Genomic DNA, 27,678 nt, shown 5'->3' with positions numbered 1-27,678 from the left:
TGAATCTCTCTTGGGGGCTTGGCACAGCCCCTCCCTCCTAGCGGGACAGGGTGTGGCGAGGTCTGGGCAGTCACGCTTCAGCAGCCCTAGTGGGGTTAGTACCTGCCTAGGCAGCCTCCGCCCAGCTCTCCGGCCTGTGCAGGGTTAACCTCGGGGACCCGGGGGGCGGTGTCTCTGGGCATGGGAAAGGTTAAGTCCCGAGGTCGGGGTGGGGTTCCAGAGGGATCTCTCCTCTCTCTGGGCATGGCGCAGGGAGGGTTAATGCGGCTTGGCGCTCTCCTGTCTGTGCATGAGGCCGATAGGCCCTGCTCTTCCGTCTGGCTGGGGCCAGCGCTACTCTGGGCGGGGCGCGGGGGAGCCGGCTGCCGCCTCGTCCTGGGCAATCATGCATGGAGGGCTGGCGCTGAGAGATCCTGACATACCCCCCGCCCACTGCCTGACATACACCCACACAGTGACACCCCCGCCTGATGCACACTGCCTGGCACCCCATACAGTGCCTGATACCCACTGCCTGACATATACCCACACAGTGACACCCCCGCCTGACACCCACTGCCTGACATACACCCACACAGTGACACCCCCACCTGACGCACACTGCCTGACACCCACTGCCTGACATACACCCACACAGTGACACCCCCGCCTGACACATACTGCCTGACACCCCACCCACTGCCTGACACCCCCTGCCTGAGACACACACCCCCTGCCTGACACTCCCCCACTGCCTGACATATACCCACACAGTGACACCCCCGCCTGACACACACTACCTGATACCCCACCCACTGCCTGACACCCACTGTCTGACATATACCCACACAGTGACACCCACTGCCTGACACCCCCTGCCTGATACCACACCCACTGCCTGACACCCACTGCCTGACATATACCCACACAGCGACACCCCCGCCTGACACACAGTGCCTGACACCCCACCCACTGCCTGACACCCACTGCCTGACATACACCCACACAGTGACAACCCCGCCTGACACACACTGCCTGACACACACACACACCCTGCCTGACACTCCCCCACTGCCTGACATATACCCACACAGTGACACCCCCGCCTGACGCACACTGCCTGACACCCCACCCACTGCCTGACACCCACTGCCTGACATATACCCACACAGTGACACCCCCGCCTGACACACACTGCCTGATACCCCACCCACTGCCTGACACCCACTGCCTGACATATACTCACACAGTGACACCCCCGCCTGACACACACTGCCTGATACCCCACCCACTGCCTGACACCCACTGCCTGACATATACTCACACAGTGACACCCCCGCCTGACACATACTGCCTGACACCCCACCCACTGCCTGACATACACCCCGCCTGACACTCCCGCCTGACACCCCCTGCCTGAGACACACACACCCTGCCTGACACTCCCCCACTGCCTGACATATACCCACACAGTGACACCCCCCGCCTGACGCACACTGCCTGACACCCCACCCACTGCCTGACATATACCCACACAGTGACACCCCCGCCTGACACACACTGCCTGATACCCCACCAACTGCCTGACACCCACTGCCTGACATATACCCACACAGTGACACCCCCTGCCTGACACCCCCTGCCCGAGACACACACACCCTGCCCGACACTCCCCCACTGCCTGACATATACCCACACAGTGACACCCCCACCTGACACACACTGCCTGACACCCCACCCACTGCCTGACACCCCACCCACTGCCTGACATATACCCACACAGTGACACCCCCGCCTGACACATACTGCCTGACACCCCACCCACTGCCTGACACCCACTGCCTGACATATACCCACACAGTGACACCCCCGCCTGACACCCCCTGCCTGAGACACACACACCCTGCCTGACACTCCCCCACTGCCTGACATACACCCACACAGTGACACCCCCGCCTGACACACACTGCCTGATACCCCACCCACTGCCTGACACCCACTGCCTGACATACACCCACACAGTGACACCCCCGCCTGACACCCCCTGCCTGAGACACACACACCCTGCCTGACACTCCCCCACTGCCTGACATATACCCACAGTGACACCCCCGCCTGACACACACTATCTGACACCCCACACACTGCCTGACACCCACTGCCTGACATATACCCACACAGTGACACCCCCGCCTGACACACACTGCCTGACACCCCACCCACTGCCTGACACCCACTGCCTGACATACACCCACACAGTGACACCCCCGCCTGACACATACTGCCTGACACCCCACCCACTGCCTGACACCCACTGCCTGACATATACCCACACAGTGACACCCCTGTCTGACACATACTGCCTGACATATACCCACACAGTGACACCCCCGCCTGACACACACTGCCTGACACCCCACCCACTGCCTGACATACACCCCGCCTGACACTCCCGCCTGACACCCCCTGCCTGAGACACACACACCCTGCCTGACACTCCCCCACTGCCTGACATATACCCACACAGTGACACCCCCCGCCTGACGCACACTGCCTGACACCCCACCCACTGCCTCACATATACCCACACAGTGACACCCCCGCCTGACACACACTGCCTGATACCCCACCCACTGCCTGACACCCACTGCCTGACATATACCCACACAGTGACACCCCCTGCCTGACACCCCCTGCCCGAGACACACACACCCTGCCCGACACTCCCCCACTGCCTGACATATACCCACACAGTGACACCCCCCACCTGATGCACACTGCCTGACACCCCACCCACTGCCTGACACCCACTGCCTGACATATACCCACACAGTGACACCCCCACCTGACACACACTGCCTGACACCCCACCCACTGCCTGACACCCACTGCCTGACATATACCCACACAGTGACACCCCCGCCTGACACATACTGCCTGACACCCCACCCACTGCCTGACACCCACTGCCTGACATATACCCACACAGTGACACCCCCGCCTGACACCCCCTGCCTGAGACACACACACCCTGCCTGACACTCCCCCACTGCCTGACATATACCCACACAGTGACACCCACACCTGACACACACTGCCTGGCACCCCACCCACTGCCTGACACCCACTGCCTGACATACACCCACACAGTGACACCCCCGCCTGACACACACTGCCTGACACCCCACCCACTGCCTGACACCCACTGCCTGACATACACCCACACAGTGACACCCCCGCCTGACACCCCCTGCCTGAGACACACACACCCTGCCTGACACTCCCCCACTGCCTGACATATACCCACACAGTGACACCCTCGCCTGACACACACTGCCTGGCACCCCACCCACTGCCTGACACCCACTGCCTGACATACACCCACACAGTGACACCCCCGCCTGATACCCCACCCACTGCCTGACACCCACTGCCTGACATACACCCACACAGTGACACCCCCGCGTGACACCCCCTGCCTGAGAGACACACACCCTGCCTGACACTCCCCCACTGCCTGACATATACCCACACAGTGACAGCCCCGCCTGACACACACTGCCTGACACCCACTGCCTGACATATACCCACACAGTGACACCCCCGCCTGACACACACTTGCCTGACACCCCACCCACTGCCTGACACCCACTGCCTGACATACACCCACACAGTGACACCCCCGCCTGACACAGCCATATACTGACACCCCCCCCACTGCTTGACACCCACTGACTGAAACACACTCAGACACCGCCTGACAGCCCCCACTGGCCGCCCACTGACATCCCCCAATGACTGACACCCACACCACACGCCGCCTGACACGCCTCCCCGGCTGACACTCCCCCCTGCGCAGAGACACAGGGGCTGGCGCGCACCCCCCGAGCTCCCAGGCACACGGAGCGCGACCCGCACAGAGACACCCGCGCCGCGCGGGCAGCCGGGCACTGCGCGCGCACGGGCAGCCGGGCACTGCGCGCGCACGGGCAGCCGGGCACGCGCTGTGCGCGCACCCCACTGCAGGGCTGCAGCGCCGCCCCGCCCGCCGCGGCCCCCACCCCAGCCCCATGCTCTGCCCGGGCGCGGCGCGGCGGACCCGGAGGCGGTGAGTGGCTCCGTCCGCCCCAGCTGAGCCGGGGGAGGCGCGGGGCGCCCCGACGCGGCGGTGATGGGCTCGGCCCCAGGCTGGCCGGGGGGCGCGTGGCGGCAGGGCCGAGGGGGGGACCCCTGAGCCTGGCACCTGCCGAGGACAGGTCCGGGCGCGCAGCCAGCGGGGCGCGCAGCCCCTGGAGCCCATCCCCGGGGTCCCTGGGCTGGGAGACGCGTGGCCCCGGGCCCGCCGCCCCCGCCCGGCTGCTCGGGCTCCCTGCCCGCCTCTGATTGGCGCCCGAGCCCGTGTCCAAGGCAACGGGGAGGTGCGAGGCTGCTCATCCCGCTGGGATGGAGGTGGCAACCCCCCCGGCCCCCCCCCGAGCAGCCAGGCTGATGGGTCCGTGCAGAGGTGGGTCATGGCAAGGGGGACCTGGCAGGGATGTGGGCGGTCTGGGGGCTCCATGTGGGGTCAGGGGAGCCCAGGGAGCTTGGCAGGGACCTGGGGGCTCGGTGGGGGGGGGCCCGGGAGCTTCACAGGGGTGTGGGAGCCCTGGGCCTTGGTGCTGGGGGGGTCGGGGCCCGGGAGCTCAGTGGGGTGTGCCCAGGGGCTTGACAGGGGTGTGGGAGTGTTGGGGCTCTGTGTGGAGTCGGGAGTGCCAGGGGCCCGGGGGCTCGGCGGCAGGGAATGCCAGGGGCCCGGGGGCTCGGCGGCAGGGAATGCCAGGGACCCGGGGGCTCGGCGGCAGGGAATGCCAGGGGCCCGGGGGCTCGGCGGCAGGGGGTGCCAGGGGCCCGGGGGCTCGGCGGCAGGGAGTGCCAGGGGCCCGGGGGCTCGGCGGCAGGGAATGCCAGGGGCCCGGGGGCTCGGCGGCAGGGAATGCCAGGGGCCCGGGGGCTCGGCGGCAGGGGGTGCCAGGGGCCCGGGGGCTCGGCGGCAGGGGGTGCCAGGGGCCCGGGGGCTCGGCGGCAGGGGGTGCCAGGGGCCCGGGGGCTCGGCGGCAGGGGGTGCCAGGGGCCCGGGGGCTCGGCGGCAGGGGGTGCCAGGGGCCCAGGGGCTTGGTGGCAGGGAGTGCCAGGGGCCCGGGGGCTTGACAGGGGTGTGGGAGTGTTGGGGCTCTGTGTGGAGTCGGGAGTGCCAGGGGCCCGGGGGCTTGGCGGCAGGGGATGCCAGGGGCCCGGGGGCTTGGCGGCAGGGGGTGCCAGGGGCCCGGGGGCTTGGCGGCAGGGGGTGCCAGGGGCCCGGGGGCTTGGCGGCAGGGGGTGCCAGGGGCCCGGGGGCTTGGTGCAGGGGATGCCAGGGGCCCGGGGGCTTGGCGGCAGGGGTGTGGGAGTCCTGGGGCTCTGTGTAGAGTCGGGGGTGCCAGTGGCCTGGAACCTTGGTGGGGATGTAGGAGGCCCGGGGGCTTGGTGGCAGGGGATGCCAGGGGCCCGGGGGTTTGGCAGGGGTGTGGGAATCCTGGGGCTCTGTGTGGAGTTGGGGGTGCCAGTGGCCTGGAACCTTGGTGGGGATGCCAGGGGCCCAGGGGCTTGGTGGCAGGGGGTGCCAGGGGCCCGGGGGCTTGGCGGCAGGGGTGTGGGAGTCCTGGGGCTCTGCGTAGAGTCGGGGGTGCCAGTGGTCTGGAACCTTGGTAGGAATGTAGGAGGCCCGGGGGCTTGGCGGCAGGGGGTGCCAGGGGCCCGGGGGCTTGGCGGCAGGGGGTGCCAGGGGCCCGGGGGCTTGGCAGGGATGTGGGAGCCCTGTGGGGTGAAGCCCGGGTGTTGCAACCCCTGCTCCATGGGGGCTGGGGGGCAGTGCGGCCTGGTGGGTGCCTAGCTGTAAGGTGGTTTGAGTGAGGCAGCTAGGGAGCCATGACTAAGGGGCTCTCCCCACATCAGAGTCCGTGCCATAACCCCTGCTCCTTGGCTTCGGCCTGGGTTGACGCCGTGTTTCCGTGTGGGTTGCCGTGACATGGCTGTGAGCTGTGACCGCTGGGCACAGAGCCAGCATCCTGGCCTGGCCTCACAGATCGGGGCCTGCACTCAGGGATCCTGCACCTGCCTTCTCTATGCCAGGCAGCCTCTGCCCAAGGGCAGTGCTGCCTTGACAGGAGGGGCTGCAAGCCTCGGGGAGCCCCGTGGCCTCTGCACCAGAGACCCCCCGCCCCAGGGACAGTGTCCGTGCAGCAGGGAGGCGTGCGTGGATGTGTCCGGGCCCGTCTGTGGGTGTTCCTGGGAGATGGAGCGCTTCGTGGCAGCAGCTGTGCGAATGTCGGAGAAAGCCTGGGCGAGCCGTGAGCGCTGCTGCAGGGCTCAGTGCGTGTGGAGGGCTGCGGCTGCGGGGCTCAGTGCGTGTGGGGGGCTGCGGCTGCGGGGCTCAGTGCGTGTGGAGGGCTGCGGCTGCGGGGCTCAGTGCGTGTCGGGGGTTGTGGGGCTCAGTGCGTGTGGGGGGCTGCGGCTGCGGGGCTCAGTGCGTGTTGGGGGTTGTGGGGCTCAGTGCGTGTGGGGGGCTGCGGCTGCGGGGCTCAGTGCATGTGGGGGGCTGCGGGGCTCAGTGCGTGTCGGGGGCTGCGGCTGCGGGGCTCAGTGCGTGTCGGGGATTGTGGGGCTCAGTGTGTTTGGGGGGCTGCGGGTGCGGGGCTCAGTGCGTGTCGGGGGCTGCGGGTGCGGGGCTCAGTGCATGTGGGGGGCTGCGGGGCTCAGTGCGTGTCGGGGGCTGCGGCTGCGGGGCTCAGTGCGTGTCGGGGATTGTGGGGCTCAGTGTGTTTGGGGGGCTGCGGGTGCAGGGCTCAGTGCGTGTCGGGGATTGTGGGGCTCAGTGCGTGTCGGGGGCTGCGGGTGCGGGGCTCAGTGCGTGTCGGGGGCTGCGGGTGCGGGGCTCAGTGTGTGTGGGGCAGTGTAGGTGCAGGGCTCAGTGCGTGTGGGGGGCTGCGGGGCTCAGTGCGTGTGGGGGGCTGCGGCTGCGGGGCTCTGTGCGTGTGGGGGGCTGCGGGGCTCAGTGCATGTGGGGGGCTGCGGTTGCGGGGCTCAGTGCGTGTCGGGGGTTGTGGGGCTCAGTGCGTTTGGGGAGCTGCGGCTGCGGGGCTCAGTGCGTGTCGGGGGTTGTGGGGCTCAGTGCGTGTGGGGGGCTGCGGCTGCGGGGCTCAGTGCGTGTCGGGGGCTGCGGGGCTCAGTGCGTTTGGGGGGCTGCGGCTGCGGGGCTCAGTGCGTGTGGGGGGCTGCGGTTGCGAGGCTCAGTGCATGTGGGGCAGTGTAGGTGCGGGGCTCAGTGCCTGCGGGGGGCTGTGGGGCTCAGTGCGTTTGGGGGGCTGCGGTTGCGGGGCTCAGTGCGTGTGGGGGGCTGCGGGTGCAGGGCTCAGTGCGTGTCGGGGGTTGTGGGGCTCAGTGCGTGTAGGGGGCTGCGGCTGCGGGGCTCAGTGCGTGTCGGGGGTTGTGGGGCTCAGTGCGTGTGGGGGGCTGCGAGTGCGGGGCTCAGTGCGTGTCGGGGGCTGCGGGGCCCACTGCGTGTGGGGCAGTGTAGGTGCGGGGCTCAGTGCCTGCAGGGGGCTGCAGGTGTGGGGCTGTAGGTGTGTGCGGGTGGCCATGGGAGTTTGGGTGCAGTGGGGCTGTGTGGGGCCGTAGGAGTGTGTGTGTGTGTGTGTGTGTTTGGGTGCAGTGGATGTTTGGGGCTGTAGGTGTTGGTGGGTGGCCGTGGGTGTTTGGGTGCAGTGGGGCTGTAGGTGTGTGCGGGTAGCCATGGGAGTTTGGGTGCAGTGGGGCTGTGTGGGGCCGTAGGAGTGTGTGTGTGTTTGTGGGTGTTTGGGTGCAGTGGATGTTTGGGGCTGTAGGTGTGTGCGGGTGGCCGTGGGTGTTTGGGTGCAGTGGGGCTGTAGGTGTGTGCGGGTGGCCGTGGGTGTTTGGGTGCAGTGGGGCTGTAGGTGTGTGCGGGTGGCTGTGGGTGTTTGGGTGCAGTGGGGCTGTAGGTGTGTGTTTGTGGGTGTTTGGGTGCAGTGGATGTTTGGGGCTGTAGGTGTGTGCGGGTGGCCGTGGGTGTTTGGGTGCAGTGGGGCTGTAGGTGTGTGTTTGTGGGTGTTTGGGTGCAGTGGATGTTTGGGGCTGTAGGTGTGGGTGGGTGGCTGTGGGTGTTTGGGTGCAGTGGGGCTGTAGGTGTGTGTTTGTGGGTGTTTGGGTGCAGTGGATGTTTAGGGCTGTAGGTGTGTGCAGGTGGCCGTGGGTGTTTGGGTGCAGTGGGGCTGTAGGTGTGTGCGGGTGGGTGTTTGGGTGCAGTGGATGTTTGGGGCTGTAGGTGTGTGCGGGTGGCCGTGGGTGTTTGGGTGCAGTGGGGCTGTAGGTGTGTGCGGGTGGCTGTGGGTGTTTGGGTGCAGTGGGGCTGTAGGTGTGTGCGGGTGGCCGTGGGTGTTTGGGTGCAGTGGGGCTGTAGGTGTGTGCGGGTGGCCGTGGGTGTTTGGGTGCAGTGGGGCTGTAGGTGTGTGCGGGTGGCTGTGGGTGTTTGGGTGCAGTGGGGCTGTAGGTGTGTGCGGGTGGGTGTTTGGGTGCAGTGGATGTTTGGGGCTGTAGGTGTGTGCGGGTGGCTGTGGGTGTTTGGGTGCAGTGGGGCTGTAGGTGTGTGTTTGTGGGTGTTTGGGTGCAGTGGATGTTTGGGGCTGTAGGTGTTGGTGGGTGGCCGTGGGTGTTTGGGTGCAGTGGGGCTGTAGGTGTGTGCGGGTGGCTGTGGGTGTTTGGGTGCAGTGGGGCTGTAGGTGTGTGTTTGTGGGTGTTTGGGTGCAGTGGATGTTTGGGGCTGTAGGTGTTGGTGGGTGGCCGTGGGTGTTTGGGTGCAGTGGGGCTGTAGGTGTGTGCGGGTGGCCGTGGGTGTTTGGGTGCAGTGGGGCTGTAGGTGTGTGCGGGTGGCTGTGGGTGTTTGGGTGCAGTGGGGCTGTAGGTGTGTGTTTGTGGGTGTTTGGGTGCAGTGGATGTTTGGGGCTGTAGGTGTGGGTGGGTGGCCGTGGGTGTTTGGGTGCAGTGGGGCTGTAGGTGTTGGCGGGTGGCCGTGGGTGTTTGGGTGCAGTGGGGCTGTAGGTGTGTGCGGGTGGCCGTGGGTGTTTGGGTGCAGTGGGGCTGTAGGTGTGTGCGGGTGGCCGTGGGTGTTTGGGTGCAGTGGAGCTGTAGGTGTGTGCGGGTGGCCGTGGGTGTTTGGGTGCAGTGGGGCTGTAGGTGTGTGCGGGTGGCCGTGGGTGTTTGGGTGCAGTGGGGCTGTAGGTGTGTGCGGGTGGCCGTGGGTGTTTGGGTGCAGTGGGGCTGTAGGTGTGTGCGGGTGGCTGTGGGTGTTTGGGTGCAGTGGATGTTTAGGGCTGTAGGTGTGTGCGGGTGGCCGTGGGTGTTTGGGTGCAGTGGGGCTGTAGGTGTGTGTTTGTGGGTGTTTGGGTGCAGTGGATGTTTGGGGCTGTAGGTGTTGGTGGGTGGCCGTGGGTGTTTGGGTGCAGTGGGGCTGTAGGTGTGTGCGGGTGACCGTGGGTGTTTGGGTGCAGTGGGGCTGTAGGTGTGTGCGGGTGGCCGTGGGTGTTTGGGTGCAGTGGAGCTGTAGGTGTGTGCGGGTGGCTGTGGGTGTTTGGGTGCAGTGGGGCTGTAGGTGTGTGTTTGTGGGTGTTTGGGTGCAGTGGATGTTTGGGGCTGTAGGTGTGTGCGGGTGGCTGTGGGTGTTTGGGTGCAGTGGGGCTGTAGGTGTGTGTTTGTGGGTGTTTGGGTGCAGTGGATGTTTGGGGCTGTAGGTGTTGGTGGGTGGCCGTGGGTGTTTGGGTGCAGTGGGGCTGTAGGTGTGTGCGGGTGGCCGTGGGTGTTTGGGTGCAGTGGGGCTGTAGGTGTGTGCGGGTGGCTGTGGGTGTTTGGGTGCAGTGGGGCTTTAGGTGTGTGTTTGTGGGTGTTTGGGTGCAGTGGATGTTTGGGGCTGTAGGTGTGTGCGGGTGGCCGTGGGTGTTTGGGTGCAGTGGGGCTGTAGGTGTGTGCGGGTGGCCGTGGGTGTTTGGGTGCAGTGGGGCTGTAGGTGTGTGCGGGTGGCTGTGGGTGTTTGGGTGCAGTGGGGCTTTAGGTGTGTGTTTGTGGGTGTTTGGGTGCAGTGGATGTTTGGGGCTGTAGGTGTGTGCGGGTGGCCGTGGGTGTTTGGGTGCAGTGGGGCTGTAGGTGTGTGCGGGTGGCCGTGGGTGTTTGGGTGCAGTGGGGCTGTAGGTGTGTGCGGGTGGCTGTGGGTGTTTGGGTGCAGTGGGGCTGTAGGTGTGTGTTTGTGGGTGTTTGGGTGCAGTGGATGTTTGGGGCTGTAGGTGTGTGCGGGTGGCCGTGGGTGTTTGGGTGCAGTGGAGCTGTAGGTGTGTGCGGGTGGCTGTGGGTCTTTGGGTGCTGCTGTATCTCTCGCTATGGGGAGGTGCCCAGCTCTTTGTCCTGGTGCCATCACTGTGGTGTCTGTGCCCAGCACGTGGCTGGCGCCTGGCCTTGGTGCAGGGATCTGTTCCTGCCCCCTCCTCCCCTGCTGGGTGTGCTGGTGTGTTAGATGGGCAGACTGGGTGGTGCGGGGAGGAGACAGTGGGCGGACGGGTGTGCACAGATTGGGCTAGTGTATCAGATGGGCAGACTGTGTGTTGGGTGGTCCGGTGTAGGAGACACCGGGCGGGTGGGTGTGCACAGAGGCTGTGCTGGTGTGTTAGATGGGCAGACTGGGTGGTGCGGGGAGGAGACAGTGGGCGGACGGGTGTGCACAGATTGGGCTAGTGTATCAGATGGGCAGACTGTGTGTTGGGTGGTCCGGTGTAGGAGACACCGGGCGGGGGGTGTGCACAGAGGCTGTGCTGGTGTGTTAGATGGGCAGACTGGGTGGTGCGGGGAGGAGACAGTGGGCGGACGGGTGTGCACAGATTGGGCTAGTGTATCAGATGGGCAGACTGTGTGTTGGGTGGTCCGGTGTAGGAGACACCGGGCGGGTGGGTGTGCACAGAGGCTGTGCTGGTGTGTTAGATGGGCAGACTGGGTGGTGCGGGGAGGAGACAGTGGGCGGACGGGTGTGCACAGATTGGGCTAGTGTATCAGATGGGCAGACTGTGTGTTGGGTGGTCCGGTGTAGGAGACACCGGGCGGGTGGGTGTGCACAGAGGCTGTGCTGGTGTGTTAGATGGGCAGACTGGGTGGTGCGGGGAGGAGACAGTGGGCGGACGGGTGTGCACAGATTGGGCTAGTGTATCAGATGGGCAGACTGTGTGTTGGGTGGTCCGGTGTAGGAGACACCGGGCGGGTGGGTGTGCACAGAGGCTGTGCTGGTGTGTTAGATGGGCAGACTGGGTGGTGCGGGGAGGAGACAGTGGGCGGACGGGTGTGCACAGATTGGGCTAGTGTATCAGATGGGCAGACTGTGTGTTGGGTGGTCCGGTGTAGGAGACACCGGGCGGGTGGGTGTGCACAGAGGCTGTGCTGGTGTGTTAGATGGGCAGACTGGGTGGTGCGGGGAGGAGACAGTGGGCGGACGGGTGTGCACAGATTGGGCTAGTGTATCAGATGGGCAGACTGTGTGTTGGGTGGTCCGGTGTAGGAGACACCGGGCGGGTGGGTGTGCACAGAGGCTGTGCTGGTGTGTTAGATGGGCAGACTGGGTGGTGCGGGGAGGAGACAGTGGGCGGACGGGTGTGCACAGATTGGGCTAGTGTATCAGATGGGCAGACTGTGTGTTGGGTGGTCCGGTGTAGGAGACACCGGGCGGGTGGGTGTGCACAGAGGCTGTGCTGGTGTGTTAGATGGGCAGACTGGGTGGTGCGGGGAGGAGACAGTGGGCGGACGGGTGTGCACAGATTGGGCTAGTGTATCAGATGGGCAGACTGTGTGTTGGGTGGTCCGGTGTAGGAGACACCGGGCGGGGGGTGTGCACAGAGGCTGTGCTGGTGTGTTAGATGGGCAGACTGGGTGGTGCGGGGAGGAGACAGTGGGCGGACGGGTGTGCACAGATTGGGCTAGTGTATCAGATGGGCAGACTGTGTGTTGGGTGGTCCGGTGTAGGAGACACCGGGCGGGTGGGTGTGCACAGAGGCTGTGCTGGTGTGTTAGATGGGCAGACTGGGTGGTGCGGGGAGGAGACAGTGGGCGGACGGGTGTGCACAGATTGGGCTAGTGTATCAGATGGGCAGACTGTGTGTTGGGTGGTCCGGTGTAGGAGACACCGGGCGGGTGGGTGTGCACAGAGGCTGTGCTGGTGTGTTAGATGGGCAGACTGGGTGGTGCGGGGAGGAGACAGTGGGCGGACGGGTGTGCACAGATTGGGCTAGTGTATCAGATGGGCAGACTGTGTGTTGGGTGGTCCGGTGTAGGAGACACCGGGCGGGTGGGTGTGCACAGAGGCTGTGCTGGTGTGTTAGATGGGCAGACTGGGTGGTGCGGGGAGGAGACAGTGGGCGGACGGGTGTGCACAGATTGGGCTAGTGTATCAGATGGGCAGACTGTGTGTTGGGTGGTCCGGTGTAGGAGACACCGGGCGGGTGGGTGTGCACAGAGGCTGTGCTGGTGTGTTAGATGGGCAGACTGGGTGGTGCGGGGAGGAGACAGTGGGCGGACGGGTGTGCACAGATTGGGCTAGTGTATCAGATGGGCAGACTGTGTGTTGGGTGGTCCGGTGTAGGAGACACCGGGCGGGTGGGTGTGCACAGAGGCTGTGCTGGTGTGTTAGATGGGCAGACTGGGTGGTGCGGGGAGGAGACAGTGGGCGGACGGGTGTGCACAGATTGGGCTAGTGTATCAGATGGGCAGACTGTGTGTTGGGTGGCCCGGTGTAGGAGACACCGGGCGGGGGGTGTGCACAGAGGCTGTGCTGGTGTGTTAGATGGGCAGACTGGGTGGTGCGGGGAGGAGACAGTGGGCGGACGGGTGTGCACAGATTGGGCTAGTGTATCAGATGGGCAGACTGTGTGTTGGGTGGTCCGGTGTAGGAGACACCGGGCGGGTGGGTGTGCACAGAGGCTGTGCTGGTGTGTTAGATGGGCAGACTGGGTGGTGCGGGGAGGAGACAGTGGGCGGACGGGTGTGCACAGATTGGGCTAGTGTATCAGATGGGCAGACTGTGTGTTGGGTGGTCCGGTGTAGGAGACACCGGGCGGGTGGGTGTGCACAGAGGCTGTGCTGGTGTGTTAGATGGGCAGACTGGGTGGTGCGGGGAGGAGACAGTGGGCGGACGGGTGTGCACAGATTGGGCTAGTGTATCAGATGGGCAGACTGTGTGTTGGGTGGCCCGGTGTAGGAGACACCGGGCGGGGGGTGTGCACAGAGGCTGTGCTGGTGTGTTAGATGGGCAGACTGGGTGGTGCGGGGAGGAGACAGTGGGCGGACGGGTGTGCACAGATTGGGCTAGTGTATCAGATGGGCAGACTGTGTGTTGGGTGGTCCGGTGTAGGAGACACCGGGCGGGGGGTGTGCACAGAGGCTGTGCTGGTGTGTTAGATGGGCAGACTGGGTGGTGCGGGGAGGAGACAGTGGGCGGACGGGTGTGCACAGATTGGGCTAGTGTATCAGATGGGCAGACTGTGTGTTGGGTGGTCCGGTGTAGGAGACACCGGGCGGGTGGGTGTGCACAGAGGCTGTGCTGGTGTGTTAGATGGGCAGACTGGGTGGTGCGGGGAGGAGACAGTGGGCGGACGGGTGTGCACAGATTGGGCTAGTGTATCAGATGGGCAGACTGTGTGTTGGGTGGTCCGGTGTAGGAGACACCGGGCGGGGGGTGTGCACAGAGGCTGTGCTGGTGTGTTAGATGGGCAGACTGGGTGGTGGGGTGTCTCTGAGTCCATGGGTGCGTTGGGCTCGCTGGGGCATTGCATGGCTCCTGCAGCAGGCTGTGCCCGGGCAGAGCTGGCGGGGGATCTGGGCTCTGACGCTCGCCTGCCCTGCAGGAGCTGATGTCCGCTGGCAGGAAGGAGAAGCCTAGGATGGCGGAGGAGAGTTCAAGCGGTAGCAGCAGCTCCCCCAGCCCTGGGGACACTCTGCCGTGGAACCTGGCCAAGCACCAGAGGACCAAAAGAACCAAGTCGTCCTCGGGCAGCGGCACCGTGCTGGACCCGGCGGAGAGAGCCGTGATCCGGATCGCAGGTAGGGTGTGCTCGTGTCGCCAGTGGAGGGCTGGATTGCGCTTGCTCTGGGCGGAGGGTCGTAGCCCCTCTGGACGTGGTGAGAGACAGCTGCTGTGCGAACAGTGCAGCTTGACTGGCAGATCACCAGCAGCCATTGTGAATGGGGGACCGTCACCCGCGTTTCTAGTGGGGTCCCCCTGGGATCTGCTCTCAGCCCGGCGCCGTTCAGTTTCTTTATCAACCATCTGGGAGAAAACAGAAAATCACTGCTGGTAACATTTGCACCCACACCAAGCGGGTGGTGTGGTGAACACGGGGACAGTCCGGATCGGCGGGTTTCGTGGCCCCCACGTGGGGGCCTGGCGTGTCCTAGCGCGAGGTCACACGGCTGGGAACAGAGACCGTGGGCCCCAGGTGTCAGCTTGGGGGCTGGCTGCTGGAATGTAGGGGGCGTGACAGGGGACCAGCTGAACCGGGGCTCCTGCGCGATGCTGGGGCTATGAGATGAATGTGATCCTGGGATGTATAACCAGGGAACCGTCGAGAAGCGCACGGAGGTGGCGTGACCCCTGCGTGTGGCTTTAGTGAGCCCATCCTTGGGCACTGGGCCCAGTTCTGGTGTTGGCACTTCAACAAGGACGTTGGCAAATTGGGAAGGATAGTGTGAGGTGTGGAACACCGGCCTCCCAGGGAGAGACTAAAGATGCTCCGTCCAGTTAGCTTATCCACGAGACGTTTTGGAGGTGACTTGGGCACGTCTACAAGCTCTTACAGAGGAGGAGATTTCTGATGGCAGACGGCTGTTCAGTCTGGCTGTAAGAGGCAGAACGAGATTTGATGTTGGGAAGTTGAAGCCAGGCAAATTCAGACTACCCGGAAGGTGCAGTGTCCTGTCAGTGCGGGGAATTAGCCACTGGAACAGCTCACCTAGGGAAGTTTAGGCTTTTACAATGTGCAGGTGACGCCGCACGGGGAGGGTGAAGAGCATTTTGGAGGATTCAAAAAGACTTTAACAAATAGGAGAATTGGTCTGAAATCAGCAAGATGAAATTCCTTCGACAAGTGCCAAGTACTAGGAAGGAAAAACCAGATGCACAGCTACAAACAGGGGAGTAACTGGCAGATGGAGAGCGGCTGAACGGGCTGTGGAGGTTCTAGCGGGTCACAAACCCCATCTGAGCTCTCCGTGTGAGGGTGGTGCTGTAGCTGTGGAGGGCCCAGGACAGGAGAGAGAGAAGGCAATGTTTTTACTCAGGGGAATCAGTTGTTCTCTGTGGCCACTACTTTCCCACTCTCAGGATTAAGCTCTGGAGCAGGCGTTCCAGGGAGGTTGTGGGGTCCCTGCGTCGTTGATGGTTTTTAAGAACAGGCTGGACACACACCTGCCAGGGCTGGTCTAGGGTTACTTGACCCTGCCTCAGTGTGGGGGGCTGGACGTGACGCTCTCTCAAGGTCCCTTCAGCCCCACGTTTCTGTGATTCTGGAATGGAGGATTCTCCATCGCTCGCAGACTGTAAATCCAGACAGGGTGTCCCGGATTTGCAGCAGGAGTCGCTGGCTGAGGGGCTCTGGGTTGTGGCTGTGAAGAAGGATTGGGGGCTGAGGTGGGGTGGGGAATCAGCTGAATGTGATCCGTATGCGATGCTGGGGCCAAAGGGCTAATGCGATCCTGGGATGCACAGACAGGGGACTCTCGAGTAGGAGAAGAGAGGTTATTTCACCTCGGTCTGTGGCCCTGGGGCGAGCGCCGCTGGGAAGCTGGGTCCGGTTCTGGTGCCCATGGTTCAAGAAGGACGCTGATAAATTGGGGAGGGGTCAGAGAAGAGCTACGAGGGTGATTAAAGGGTTAGAAAGCTGCCTTAGAGCGAGAAGCTCCGGGAGCTCCGTCTCTTTAGCTTAACAAGGAGCCGGTCCCGGGGCGACTTGGTCCCAAAGTGCCTGCGTGAGGAACAGAGATTTGACAACGGGCTACTCAGGCTAGCACAGGAAGGTCGAACATGATCCAACGGCCGGAAGCCGAAGCAGGAAATAAGGCCTAGTTTTTAACAGTGGGAGTAACTAACCACTGGAACAACGTCCCCTGGGTGCTGGGGGAGTCTCCAACACCGGCAGTGTTCAAATCCAGACGGGCTGTTTGTCTCCGCGCTCTCCTTCAGGAGCTCCTGTGGGGCAGGGCTCTGCGCCGTGTGACACGGGGTCAGACCGGATGGTCACAGTGGGCCCTTCTGGCCTTAAACTCCATGAACAGAACCGATAAATGTCCGGGCCATATTGTGGGAACATAAGAGCGTTGGTACTGGGTGAGAAAACAGGCCAACTAGCCCTGTCTCCAGCAGTAGTCTCTATCAGAGCTTCTGGGGGAGTTAACAGAACAGAGCAATTATGGAGTGACCCACTGTGACGAAGTAGGAATGTTCTTAATGTTTTCTCTGAATACAGTGTGGGTGCCTCAGTTTCCCCATGCCTTTCTTCAGTATCTAGGTGGCGGGATAAGGGGGTGTGACTGTTGCAGAGCCCTAGAGGGCAGGTGTGATGGTGTCTGCACAGAGAATGGCCGACACCCTGTCTCCTGATGGCCTGGGTCCCTCCTCTGCAAAGGTGCCATCTGAAGGTGTTGGGTCCTGTTCTCTGCACCTACAAGCTCTGTGTTAGACCGTTTTCCTATTGTCTAATAAACCTTCTGTGTTACTGGCTGGCTGAGAGTCACGTCTGACTGCGGAGTTGGGGGGCAGGACCCTCTGGCTTCCCCAGGACCCCGCCTGGGCGGACTCGCTGTGGGAAGCGCATGGAGGGGCAGAGGAGGCTGAATGCTCCGAGGTCAGACCCAGGAAGGTGGAAGTTATGTGAGCTTCTTGCCCTGAAGACAGGCTGCTCCCAGAGAGGAGACTTCTGCAGAGTCCTGACTGGCTTCGTAGGGAGCAGTTCCAGAGCATTGTCCGGTGGCTCCGTGACACCCACCCCTGTTTTCAACTCCCAGCTTCTGCCAGTCAGAGGTTGAGGGTTGCCCCAAACATGGGATATCATCCCTGACCATCTTGGCCATTCCAACATCCCATGGCATTGAGTTCCCCAGGTTAGCTGTGCATTGGCTGAAAAAATATTTCCTCTTGTTTTGTATTAAACCTGCTGCCTGTTAATTTCATCAGGTGACCTCTGTGTTTTTGTGTTGTGGGAAAGGTTAAATAACTTCTCTAGTCACTGTCTCCACCCCAGTCATGATTTTATAGTCCTCTGCCTTACCCCGCTTAGTCATCTCTTTTCTAAGCTGAGCAGTCCCGGGTTTTGTAATCTCTCCTTGTGTAGAAGCTGTTTCACACCCTTGATCATCTTTGTTGCCCTTCTCCGAACCTTTTCCAAGTCTAGTAGATCCTTTTTGAGATGGGGCTGTCACGGAGTGTGGGGGAGTCCAGGCCCTGCACCCCTCTTCCTGGGATTCACTGAGACTCTCAGCCAGCCAGTAAAACAGAAGGTTTATCGGACAACAGGAACACAGTCCACAACAGAGCTTGTGGGTACAACCAGGACCCCTCAGTCAAGTCCTTCTAGGGGAGCAGGGAGCTTAGACCCCAGCCCTGGGGTTCCCTGTGTTCCTCCCCCCAGCCCCAAACTGAAACTAACCCCCCCCACCCCAGCAGGCCCCCTCCTGCAGTCTCTGTTCACATTCCTGGGCAGAGGTGTTACCTCCCCCTCCCCCTCCTGGCTCAGGTGACAGGCTCTCAGGTCTCCCATCCCCAGGGCACATTCCCAGGTCAACACTCCCCCCTCCCTGCTGCATCCTCACAGGGGCGACCCCGTCCGCAGGCAGTATTCAAGCTGTGGACATACCATGGATTTATATCGAGGCAATAGAATATTTTCTGTCTTATTCTCTATCCCTTTCTTGATGATTCCCGACATTGTGTTCGCTTTTTTGACTGCCACTGCCCATTGAGCAGATGTTTTCAGGGAACTCTCCATACTGACTCCAAGATCTCTTTCCTGAGTGGGAACAGCTCACTGAGACCCCATCATGGTGTACGTCTCGTTGGGATGATGTTTTCCAAAGTGCATTATTTTGCACTTACCAATGTTGAATTTCATCTGCCATTTTGTCCCCCAGACACCCTGTTTTGTGAGATCCTTTTGGAACGGGGGAGTCTCCAGTAGGGCAGAGGGCCCCCACACTGCACAGAAACCCCTGAAACGGACCCTGGAACGGGGCTCCCTGGAGCAGTCGCTCCCTGCAGACAGTCCTGGGACCCTGCAGGGGAGCAGCAGCTTACTGGGGGCTGCTGTTGTGTATGGCAAAGCACCCTGGGTTGCGGGGTCTGGGTTGGGGCGATGCTGCACCAGGAGTGGGGCAGCTCTGGGGAGGTGGGGAGCTGCATTGAGAATGGGTGGGGCTGGGTGCGTCCATGGCAGCATGGGGCATCGCTGCACTGAGGGGCACTGTCGGGGGTGGCAGCGTATTGGGGGGGCGGGAGCTTCCCCACGGGGAGTGCAGCTCTGTCAGGGATTGCGCCCCCTTCCCCTGCTGGAGCTCACTGGGCAGTTGCTGTGGGGCGGGTCAAGGGGGCACAGGGCTGTGGGGAGCCGGCTGAGCCAGACTTGCAGCCGCTCCTGTAACCAAGGAGCCAGGGACATGCTCTGAGTGGAGACTCCCTCTGCCCAGCCGGGGGAAGAGCTGGAGGGAGCCGGCGGCTGGCGTTCCCTGTGGGGGGACGCCCATGAGGGTGCATCTATCTGGGGAGGGGCCCAGCAGGGTAGGCTGTGGGGGCCGCGCAGAGACTAGTGGGGGGCCCTGGCTCCTGTGCAGAGCCCCCCCGCCGCACCGGGCACCCTGGGAAAGCCTCTCCTGGGGGTGCCTGGAGGGTGGCAGCCCCGCACCGCCCTGTGCTGGGGTTTGCCCAGGGTCTCCCTGCAGTGACAGCAGCTCCCATTAGGGGGCCCCCTGACACTGAGCAAAGGGGGTGTGGGGGCCGTGCGGGGTCCTGGCTCCCTGCCCCGGCGCCCGCCTCTGCCAGCTGGTGGGTGTGTGGGAGGCCGGCCTGTCCCGCAGCTGGGTACCGTGCCCCAGCCCCGAGAGCTCGGGGTGCTTCAGCGATGAGTGTAGGGCCGGGGGCCCGCGGGCGTCAGCCACGGTCACCCCCAGCCAGCACCCAGCTGGGGCCCGGTGCGGGGGTGCCGGAGACGGGCTCTCCCCCGGGCCCGGTGTGGGGGTGCTGGAGACGGGCCCTGCTTTCCCCTAGGGTGCTGTGTGGGGTGCTGAAGACAGCCCCTCCCTCCAGACCCTGTGGCCCCATGAGCCACATCTCACTGTGCTAGGCCAGGGGTGGGGGAGACGTAGGGCAGGCCTACCCTGCCCCCATCACGCCCCACTGTGCCAGGCCAGAGGACACACGGGGAAGACAGAGGGACCCCAGCCCCCATGTGTCCAGCTGTGCCAGGCCCGGTGGGGGTCAGACACAGACAGCATGGCAACAGCTCAGGTTTCGGGGCACCGGGATGGGGACTGGGAGTCGTCCCCCGGGGTGTGGGCTCCTTTCAGACCAGGATGGGCAGAGCCCAGTGACCAGATCAGAGGGCCCCCAGGCCAGGTGTGACAAAGTGGGACTGTTCTTAATTGTAGAGAGAGTGGTCGCTTTGGATGAGCTATTACCAGCAGGAGAGTGAGTTTGTGTGTGTGGTTTTTGGAGGGGGGTGGGGGGGTGAGAAAACCTGGATTTGTGCTGGAAATGGCCCAACTTGATTATCATACACATTTTAAAGAGAGTGGTCACTTTGGATGGGCTATTACCAGCAGGAGAGTGAGTTGGGGGGGGGGGGCGGAGGGTGAGAAAACCTGGATTTGTGCTGGAAATGGCCCACCTGATGATCACTTTAGATAAGCTATTACCAGCAGGACAGTGGGGTGGGAGGAGGTATTGTTTCATATTCTCTGTGTGTATATAAAGTCTGCTGCAGTTTCCACGGTATGCATCCGATGAAGTGAGCTGTAGCTCACGAAAGCTCATGCTCAAATAAATTGGTTAGTCTCTAAGGTGCCACAAGTCCTCCTTTTCTTTTTGCGAATACAGACTAACACGGCTGTTACTCTGAAATTAATCAAGAAAGTTTCAGTTCCTAACAGCCAGAAATTTTCTGTTGTGAATGGATCCACTGACTTTCCTGTGGAAAGATCCAGTGAGGATAGCTTTGAGAAGGTCTCAGATGGAGTGAAAGCTGTTAAGAAAGTTAAACAATCCTATAACCAAGTGGCTGTGTTTGGCCAGCTTGTTGGGGGAAAGACCCAATCCCAGTTTGACCCCCTGGGGTTTTGGGGGTGGCCAAAGGGCACAGGCTGCATAAATCTTCCCACATGCGGCCTGCGAGTGCTATCGACCACCCCCGACCTAAGGGAGGGCGTGAAGTGGAAGGGCCTGGTGTAACTCCCACCAAGGAATGGGAGAGATGCTGGGGCATCCATGGGAATGTTGGTGGCTTCGAACTTCCCCAGGTCACCAGCTAAAGTGACCCCGCTCAGTTCAATCTCGAAGGGGGGAGAGATGTGACGAAGTGGGACTGTTCTTAATGTTTCCTCTGAATAATGCCTCAGTTTCCCCTAGGCAGTTCTTAAGTATCTAGGGGGTGGGGTAAGGGTGTATGATCATTGCAGAGCCCTAGAGGGCAGGTGTGTGCAGGGGTCTGGACACAGAGAATGGCCAGACACCCTGTTTCCTGGCCACTGATGGCCTGGGCCCTTCCCCCCTGCAAGGTGAGAGCTAAAGGGTTGGAGAACAAAGGGATCAGGTGACCTCCTGGCATGGGAAAGGGACAAAGCCCAGAGGAGGAGACTGTGCTGACTAAGGATCCTGTTTATGCCTGCAAGCTCTGGTCTGGATTGTGTTCCTGTCGTCTCTAATAAACTTTCTGCTCTACTGGCTGGCTGAGAGTCACGGTGAATTGCAGGAAGTGGGGGTGCAGGGCCCTGACTCCCCGTCATGCGTTGACACCACTGTCCCGGCGTCCCCAGGCGATGCTCTGGAACTGCTCCCCATGAAGCCAGGCAGGATTCTGGGGCAGTCTCCTTTCTGGGAGCAGCCTGTCTGCAGGACACACAGCTCACACAGCTTCCACCTTCCTGGGTCTGACCTCGGAGCATTCAGCCTCCTCTGCCCCTCCGTGCGCTTCCCACAGCGAGTCCACCCAGGCGGAGTCCTGAGGAAGCCAGAGGGGTCCTGCCCCCCAACTTCACAGACAGACGTGACTCTCAGCCAGCCAGTAAAACAGAAGGTTTATTAGACGACAGGAACATGGTCTAACACAGAGCCTGTAGGTACAGAGACCAGGACCCCTCAGCCGGGCCCATTTTGGGGGGCAGTGAGCCAGACAACCCTGTCTGCCCTTCACTCCACGTCCCCAGCCAGCCCCAATTGAAACTCTCTCCAGCCCCTTGCCCTCTGGGCTTGCAGGGGGGAAGGGCCCAGGCCATCAGTTGCCAGGAGACAGAGTGTTGGCCATTTATGTACACTGGTCCTTTGCTCTGCAACAATTACACCCCCTTATCCCACCCCCTAGAGACTTACGAAATGCATAGGGGAAACTGAGGCACCCCTACAGTATTCAGAGGAAACATTAAGAACAGTCCCACTTCGTCACATCTCTCTGCCCTTTGAGACTGAACTGAGCAAGGTCATTTTAGCTGGTGACCTGCATAAGTTCAAACCCACCCACGTTCCCATGGATGCCCCATCATCTCTCCCATTCCTTGGTGGGAGTTACACCAGGCCCTTCCAGTTTTACGCCCTTCTTTGGGTCGGGTGTGCTTGATGGCACTTGCTGGCAGCATGTGGGAAGGTTTATGCGGCCCGTGCCCTTTTTCCACTCCAAAACTCCTGGGATTCAAACTGGGATCGGGTCTTCTCCCAGCGCTCCAGTTCGGAGGGCTGTGATTTGAGCTCTCTTGATTAAGAGCCCCCATCTTGATCTTGGCCAGCTCTGGGCTTGGACAGCCGCTCCCCACCTTGTGGCCCAGGCACGACACCTCTGCAGCTCTGCAGCTCTGTCTCGAATTCAGCTGCTGGGGAAGGGAGTGGGACCTGTTCCCGCTCGCTAGCTGGGCCTGGGGTCACAGCCCTGCTGAGCCCTGTCCCTGGTCGCTCCCTCCCTGCCGTGGGATCACTTCCCAGCAGCGCCTCTGGACAAGGCAAACCTGGTTGGCAGCCGACCTGTCCTGCCTGTGTGTCCCCCCACTCAGCTGGGGTCTCAGCTCCCCACTTGCTCAGCACTGCCCTTGCAGTCCCAGTGGGGACAGGCAGCGAGCTCACTGCTCTCCTTACAGCATCAGAGCCAGCGAGAGCCCCCTCTCCGCCAGGGAACATCTCTTTGTCCCACGCAACCCCAGGGCTCTGGTTACAGGCAGGAAGGTATCCTAAGCGTAGCAGCTTCTCCCCCACTCCCCCATCTGCATTTTAAGTGACCATTTCCATCTCAGCCGATTGGTTCCCTGGATTCAAATTCAAACCCTTGGCTGTTACAGGAACAGGGCCTGGATCCTGTCCCAAAGAGAGACAGTCACCCCACAACAGGGTCTCGCAGCTGATATCCTGGAGAACCCCAATGACCAGTCAGCCCCACCCCTCCTGGGTCTGCACAGGGATCTGGGCCACAGGCAGGGCGAGGGGCTTCACCCCTGGGACTTTCACTGAGCTCACCCAGTCCCTCAGCATCTGGTAGGGCTGCATCACCCAGGGCCTGACAACAGTTCTCTCTGTCCCATGGTCTCACTGCCCCAGGAATGTCTCCCCATTGACCATCACCTTCAGCTCCCACTGGAGGTCCGAGGGGCCTGGCCTCAGGAAACTCCACACAGACATATAGGTTGGGGTCAGGAGTGGGAGCCTGTCCACCTCCCCACCCATCTGGCTGACGGAGTCTATGGCCTTGGGACCCAGCAAGGGAGCTAGACACGGGCTTTTCCGCAGGGTCCCCCTGGGTCAAATTGCCAGCCTGCTCAAAGGCAGTGAGGTGGCATCCACATCCCCCCCCCCCTTAACCAGGGGCAGCAATTTAGTCTCGAGGTTCCCTGCGGAACTGGCCCCCCGGGGTCTATCCCCACTGACCCCTGGGAGGTCCCCTAGGCCTCTCCACTCCCCCACTGCCAGTTCATGCTGCTGCTGCTTCTGCAGCTCTTTCTCGGGCTCTCGCTGTCTCTCTCAGTCCTCTTGCTCTCTCAGACTCAGCTCCAATCCCATCCGTCTCCGATCCCCCGATGGGGCACCCGATCGTGAAGACCCTCGTCTGGCCGGGGACAGGAGTCTTGGGGATGCCTGGCTACCACTCCAGCTGCTCCCAGATCCTGCTATAGCCCCATTTGGGGTCAGGAATCTGTTCCTTAGAGCGGTCATCCTCCTCCAGCTGCACGATGAACTCTGCTTTGGTGAACTTTCCAATGCTCAACCCTCTCTTTCTGCACAGGGTTACAATGTCCTCCTTAAGGAGACGGTGACAGGCCATCACTCCGCTCTTCCCAAGTTGATATGGACTCACAGGCCTGTGTGCTCTCAGCTCCCCACGGTTTTCAGGGAGATCCCCTCGTCTGCCAGCCCTTCTCGAGGTCACCACCTCTTTGCCAGAGTCGAGCCGCAGACTCCTCCGCCCCTTGGACCGCTCGCTGCAATCCCCCGGGGGACACTGTTACTGCAAAAGTCCTTCTCGCTAGTCATACACTCCCAGGGGTTAACTGCCCCCCCGAAACAGCTCCTCTCTGAGCCTTCAGCAGGCCTGGTCCTCGGCAATCTCCCTTCGTGTTACTGCTCCCCAGTCACTTACTGCAGGAAGCACCATCCACGGGGTGCAGTACATCCCACCGCTGCCACCAGTTGTCACGCAGTCCCTGGGCGATGCTCTGGAACTGCTCCCCATGAAGCCAGGCAGGACTCTGTGGGAGTCTCCTCTGTCAGCAGACTGTCTTCGGGGCAAGAAGCTCACACAGCTTCCACCTTCCTGGGTCTGACCTCAGAGCCTTCAGCATCCTCTGCCCCTTGGTCTGCTTCCCACAGCGAGTCCACCCAGGCAGGTTCCTGGGGAAGCCAGAGTGTCCTGCCCTGCAACTTCACAGTCAGACGTGACACTCAGCCAGCCAGTAAAACAGAAGGTTTATTAGATGACAGGAACATGGTCTAACACAGAGCTTGTAGGTACAGAGAACAGGACCCCCCAGCTGGGTCCATTTTGGGGGGCAGTGAGCCAGACAACCATGTCTGCCCTTCACTCAATGTCCCAGCCAGCCCCCAAACTGAAACTCTCTCCAGCCCCTCCTCCTCCGGGCTTTGTCCCTTTTCCGGGCCAGGAGGGCACCTGATTCCTTAGCTCTCACCTTGCAGGGCGGAAAGGCCCAGGCCATCAGTTGCCAGGAGACAGAGTATCAGCCATTTATGTACCCTGGCCCTTTGCTCTGCAACAATCACACCCCCTTATCCTACCACCTAGAGACTTAAGAAATGCCTATGGGAAACTGACAAGTTTCAGAGTAGCAGTCGTGTTAGTCTGTATTCGCAAAAAGGAGTCCTTGTGGCACCTTAGAGTCTAACAAATTTATTAGAGCGTAAGCTTTCGTTGGTTACAGCCCACTTCATTGGATGCATAGAATGGAACATAGAGTAAGAGGATTGATATACACCTACAGAGAAGGGGGAAGTTGCCATACCAACTGTGAGAGGCTAATTAGTTAAGACGAGCTATTATCAGCAGGAGAAAAAAAAACTTTTGTAGTGATAATCAAGATGGCCCATTTAGAAAGTTGACAAGAAGGTGTGAGGATACTTAATATGGGGAAATAGTCAATATGTGTAATAACCCAGCCACTCCCAGTCTCTATTCAGGACCCAAGTTAATGGTATCTAGTTTGCATATTAATTCAAGCTCAGCAGTTTCTCCTTGGAGTCTGTTTTTGAAGCTTTTCTGTTGCAAAATTGCCACCCTTAAATCTTGTACTGAGTGGCCAGAGAGGTTGAAGTGTTCTCCTACGGGTGGAACCACCTGATCAACATCCTCTACAGCAAACAGGGAAAGATTAAGAATGAGCTCTCAAAACTGGATACTCTCATAAAAACCAACCTTCCACGCAAACTTCCTCGTGGATAGATTTTACAAAAACTAGACAAGCCATTTACAACGCACACTTTGCTTCTCTGCAAAGGAAAAAGGACACTAAACTATCTAAACTACTGCATGCCACAAGGGGCCACAGCAATAGCTCCCTTAACCCACCCAGCAATACTGTTAATCTTTCCAGCTATACACTTAGCCCGGCAGAAGAGTTGGGGCCTCTCCTTTTGTCCCTCCAGGCCCACGAACGTGATACAGTTCTGTGGTGACCTAGAATCCTACTTTCAATGTCTTCGACTCAAAGAATATTTCCAGCACAACTCTGAACAACTTACTAACCCACAGAATCCTTCCTACCAAGACTACAAAAAGAAGGATTCTGGGTGGACTCCTCCTGAAGGTCGAAACAACAGAGTGGACTTCTACATAGAGTGCTTCCGCCGACGTGCACGGGCTGAAATTGTGGAAAAGCAGCATCACTTACCCCATAACCTCACCCGTGCAGAACACAATGCCATCCGCAGCCTCAGAAACAACTCTGACATCATAATCAAAAAGGCTGACAAAGGAGGTGCTGTTGTTGTCATGAATAGGTCGGAATATGAACAAGAGGCTGCTCGGCAGCTCTCCAACACCACTTTCTACAAGCCATTACCCTCTGATCCCACTGAGGGTTACCAAAAGAAACTACAGCATTTGCTCAAGAAACTCCCCGAAAAAGCACAAGATCAAATCCGCACAGACACACCCCTGGAACCCCGACCTGGGGTATTCTGTCTGCTACCCAAGATCCATAAACCTGGAAATCCTGGGCGCCCCATCATCTCAGGCATTGGCACCCTGACAGCAGGATTGTCTGGCTATGTAGACTCCCTCCTCAGGCCCTACGCTACCAGCACTCCCAGCTACCTTCGAGACACCACTGACTTCCTGAGGAAACTTCAGTCCATTGGTGATCTTCCTGATAACACCATCCTGGCTACTATGGATGTAGAAGCCCTCTGCACCAACATTCCACACAAAGATGGACTACGAGCTGTCAAGAACACTATCCCCGATAATGTCACGGCTAACCTGGTGGCTGAACTTTGTGACTTGATCCTTACCCATAACTATTTTACATTTGGGGACAATGTATACCTTCAGATCAGCGGCACTGCTATGGGTTCCCACAGGGCCCCACAATATGCCAACATTTTTGTGGCTGACTTAGAACAACGCTTCCTCAGCTCTCGTCCCCTAATGCCCCTACTCTACTTGCGCTATATTGATGACATCTTCATCATCTGGACCCACGGAAAAGAAGCCCTTGAGGAATTCCACCATGATTTCAACAATTTCCATCCCACCATCAACCTCAGCCTGGACCAGTCCACACAAGAGATCCACTTCCTGGACACTACGGTGCTAATAAGCGATGGTCACATAAACACCACCCTATGCCGGAAACCTACTGACCGCTATTCCTACCTGCATGCCTCCAGCTTTCACCCTGACCACACCACACGGTCCATTGTCTACAGCCAAGCTCTATGATACAACTGCATTTGCTCCAACCCCTCAGACAGAGACAAACACCTACAAGATCTCTGTCAAGCGTTCTTACAACTACAATACCCACCTGTTGAAGTGAAGAATCAGATTATCAGAGCCAGAAGAGTACCCAGAAGTCACCTACTACAGGTCAGGCCCAACAAAGAAAATAACAGAACGCCACTAGCCGTCACCTTCAGCCCCCAACTAAAACCTCTCCAGCGCATCATCAAAGATTTACAACCTATCCTGAAAAATGATCCCTCACTCTCACAGATCGTGGGAGACAGGGCAGTCCTCGCTTACAGACATCCCTCCAACCTGAAGCAAATACTCTCCAGCAACCACACAAGAAAAAAACTTACCCAGGAACCTATCCTTGCAACAAAGCCCGATGCCAACTCTGTCCACGTATTTATTCAAGTGACACCATCTTGTCAACTGCTGGAAATGGCCCACCTTGATTAGCACTACGAAAGGTCTCTTCCCCCCCTGCGCTCCAGCTGGTAATAGCTCACTTTAAGTGATCACTCTGGTTACAGTGTGTATGGTAACACCCCTTGTTTCATGTTCTCTATGTATATAAATCTCCCCACTGTATTTTCCACTGAATGCATCCGATGAAGTGGGCTGTAGCTCACGAAAGCTGATGCTTAAATAAATTTGTTAGTCTCTAAGGTGCCACAAGTCCTCCTTTTCTTTTTGCGGATACAGACTAACACGGCTGCTACCCTGAAATCTGTCATCATAGGACCTAATCACATTAGCCACACCATCCGGGGCTTGTTCACCTGCACATCCACCAATGTGATCTATGCCATCATGTGCCAGCAATGCCCCTCTGCCATGTACATTGGCCAAACTGGACAGTCTCTACGTAAAAGAATAAATGGGGACAAATCTGACATCAGGAGTCATAACATTCAAAAACCAGGAGGAGAACACTTCAACCTCTCTGGCCACT

The 27,678-nt window shown here is 60.4% G+C and overlaps 1 protein-coding gene across 4 annotated transcripts in view; it reads left to right on the top strand.

Moving 5' to 3' along the window:
- PLEC (plectin) overlaps positions 1–27,678 on the top strand; it is a gene marked incomplete at its 5' end in the record, with an annotated part of 181,230 nt that overhangs the window by 35,278 nt on the left and 118,274 nt on the right. For 3 of the 4 annotated variants that reach the window (XM_084621764.1, XM_084621763.1, XM_084621756.1), the window contains one exon: positions 13,938–14,133. In XM_084621764.1, coding sequence (XP_084477890.1) covers positions 13,938–14,133 — 196 coding nt within the window. Of the gene's footprint in view, positions 1–4,006; positions 4,088–13,937; positions 14,134–27,678 lie in introns of those variants that run through there. The other variant, XM_084621766.1, reaches the window with a different exon arrangement.

Source organism: Lepidochelys olivacea (genome assembly GCF_965140295.1).
Source record: "Lepidochelys olivacea isolate rLepOli2 genome assembly, chromosome: 2".
NCBI classification, from domain to species: Eukaryota; Metazoa; Chordata; order Testudines; family Cheloniidae; genus Lepidochelys; species Lepidochelys olivacea.
Note: the sequence above shows the minus strand (reverse complement) of the source record. Positions and strands in the feature narration are given on the sequence as shown.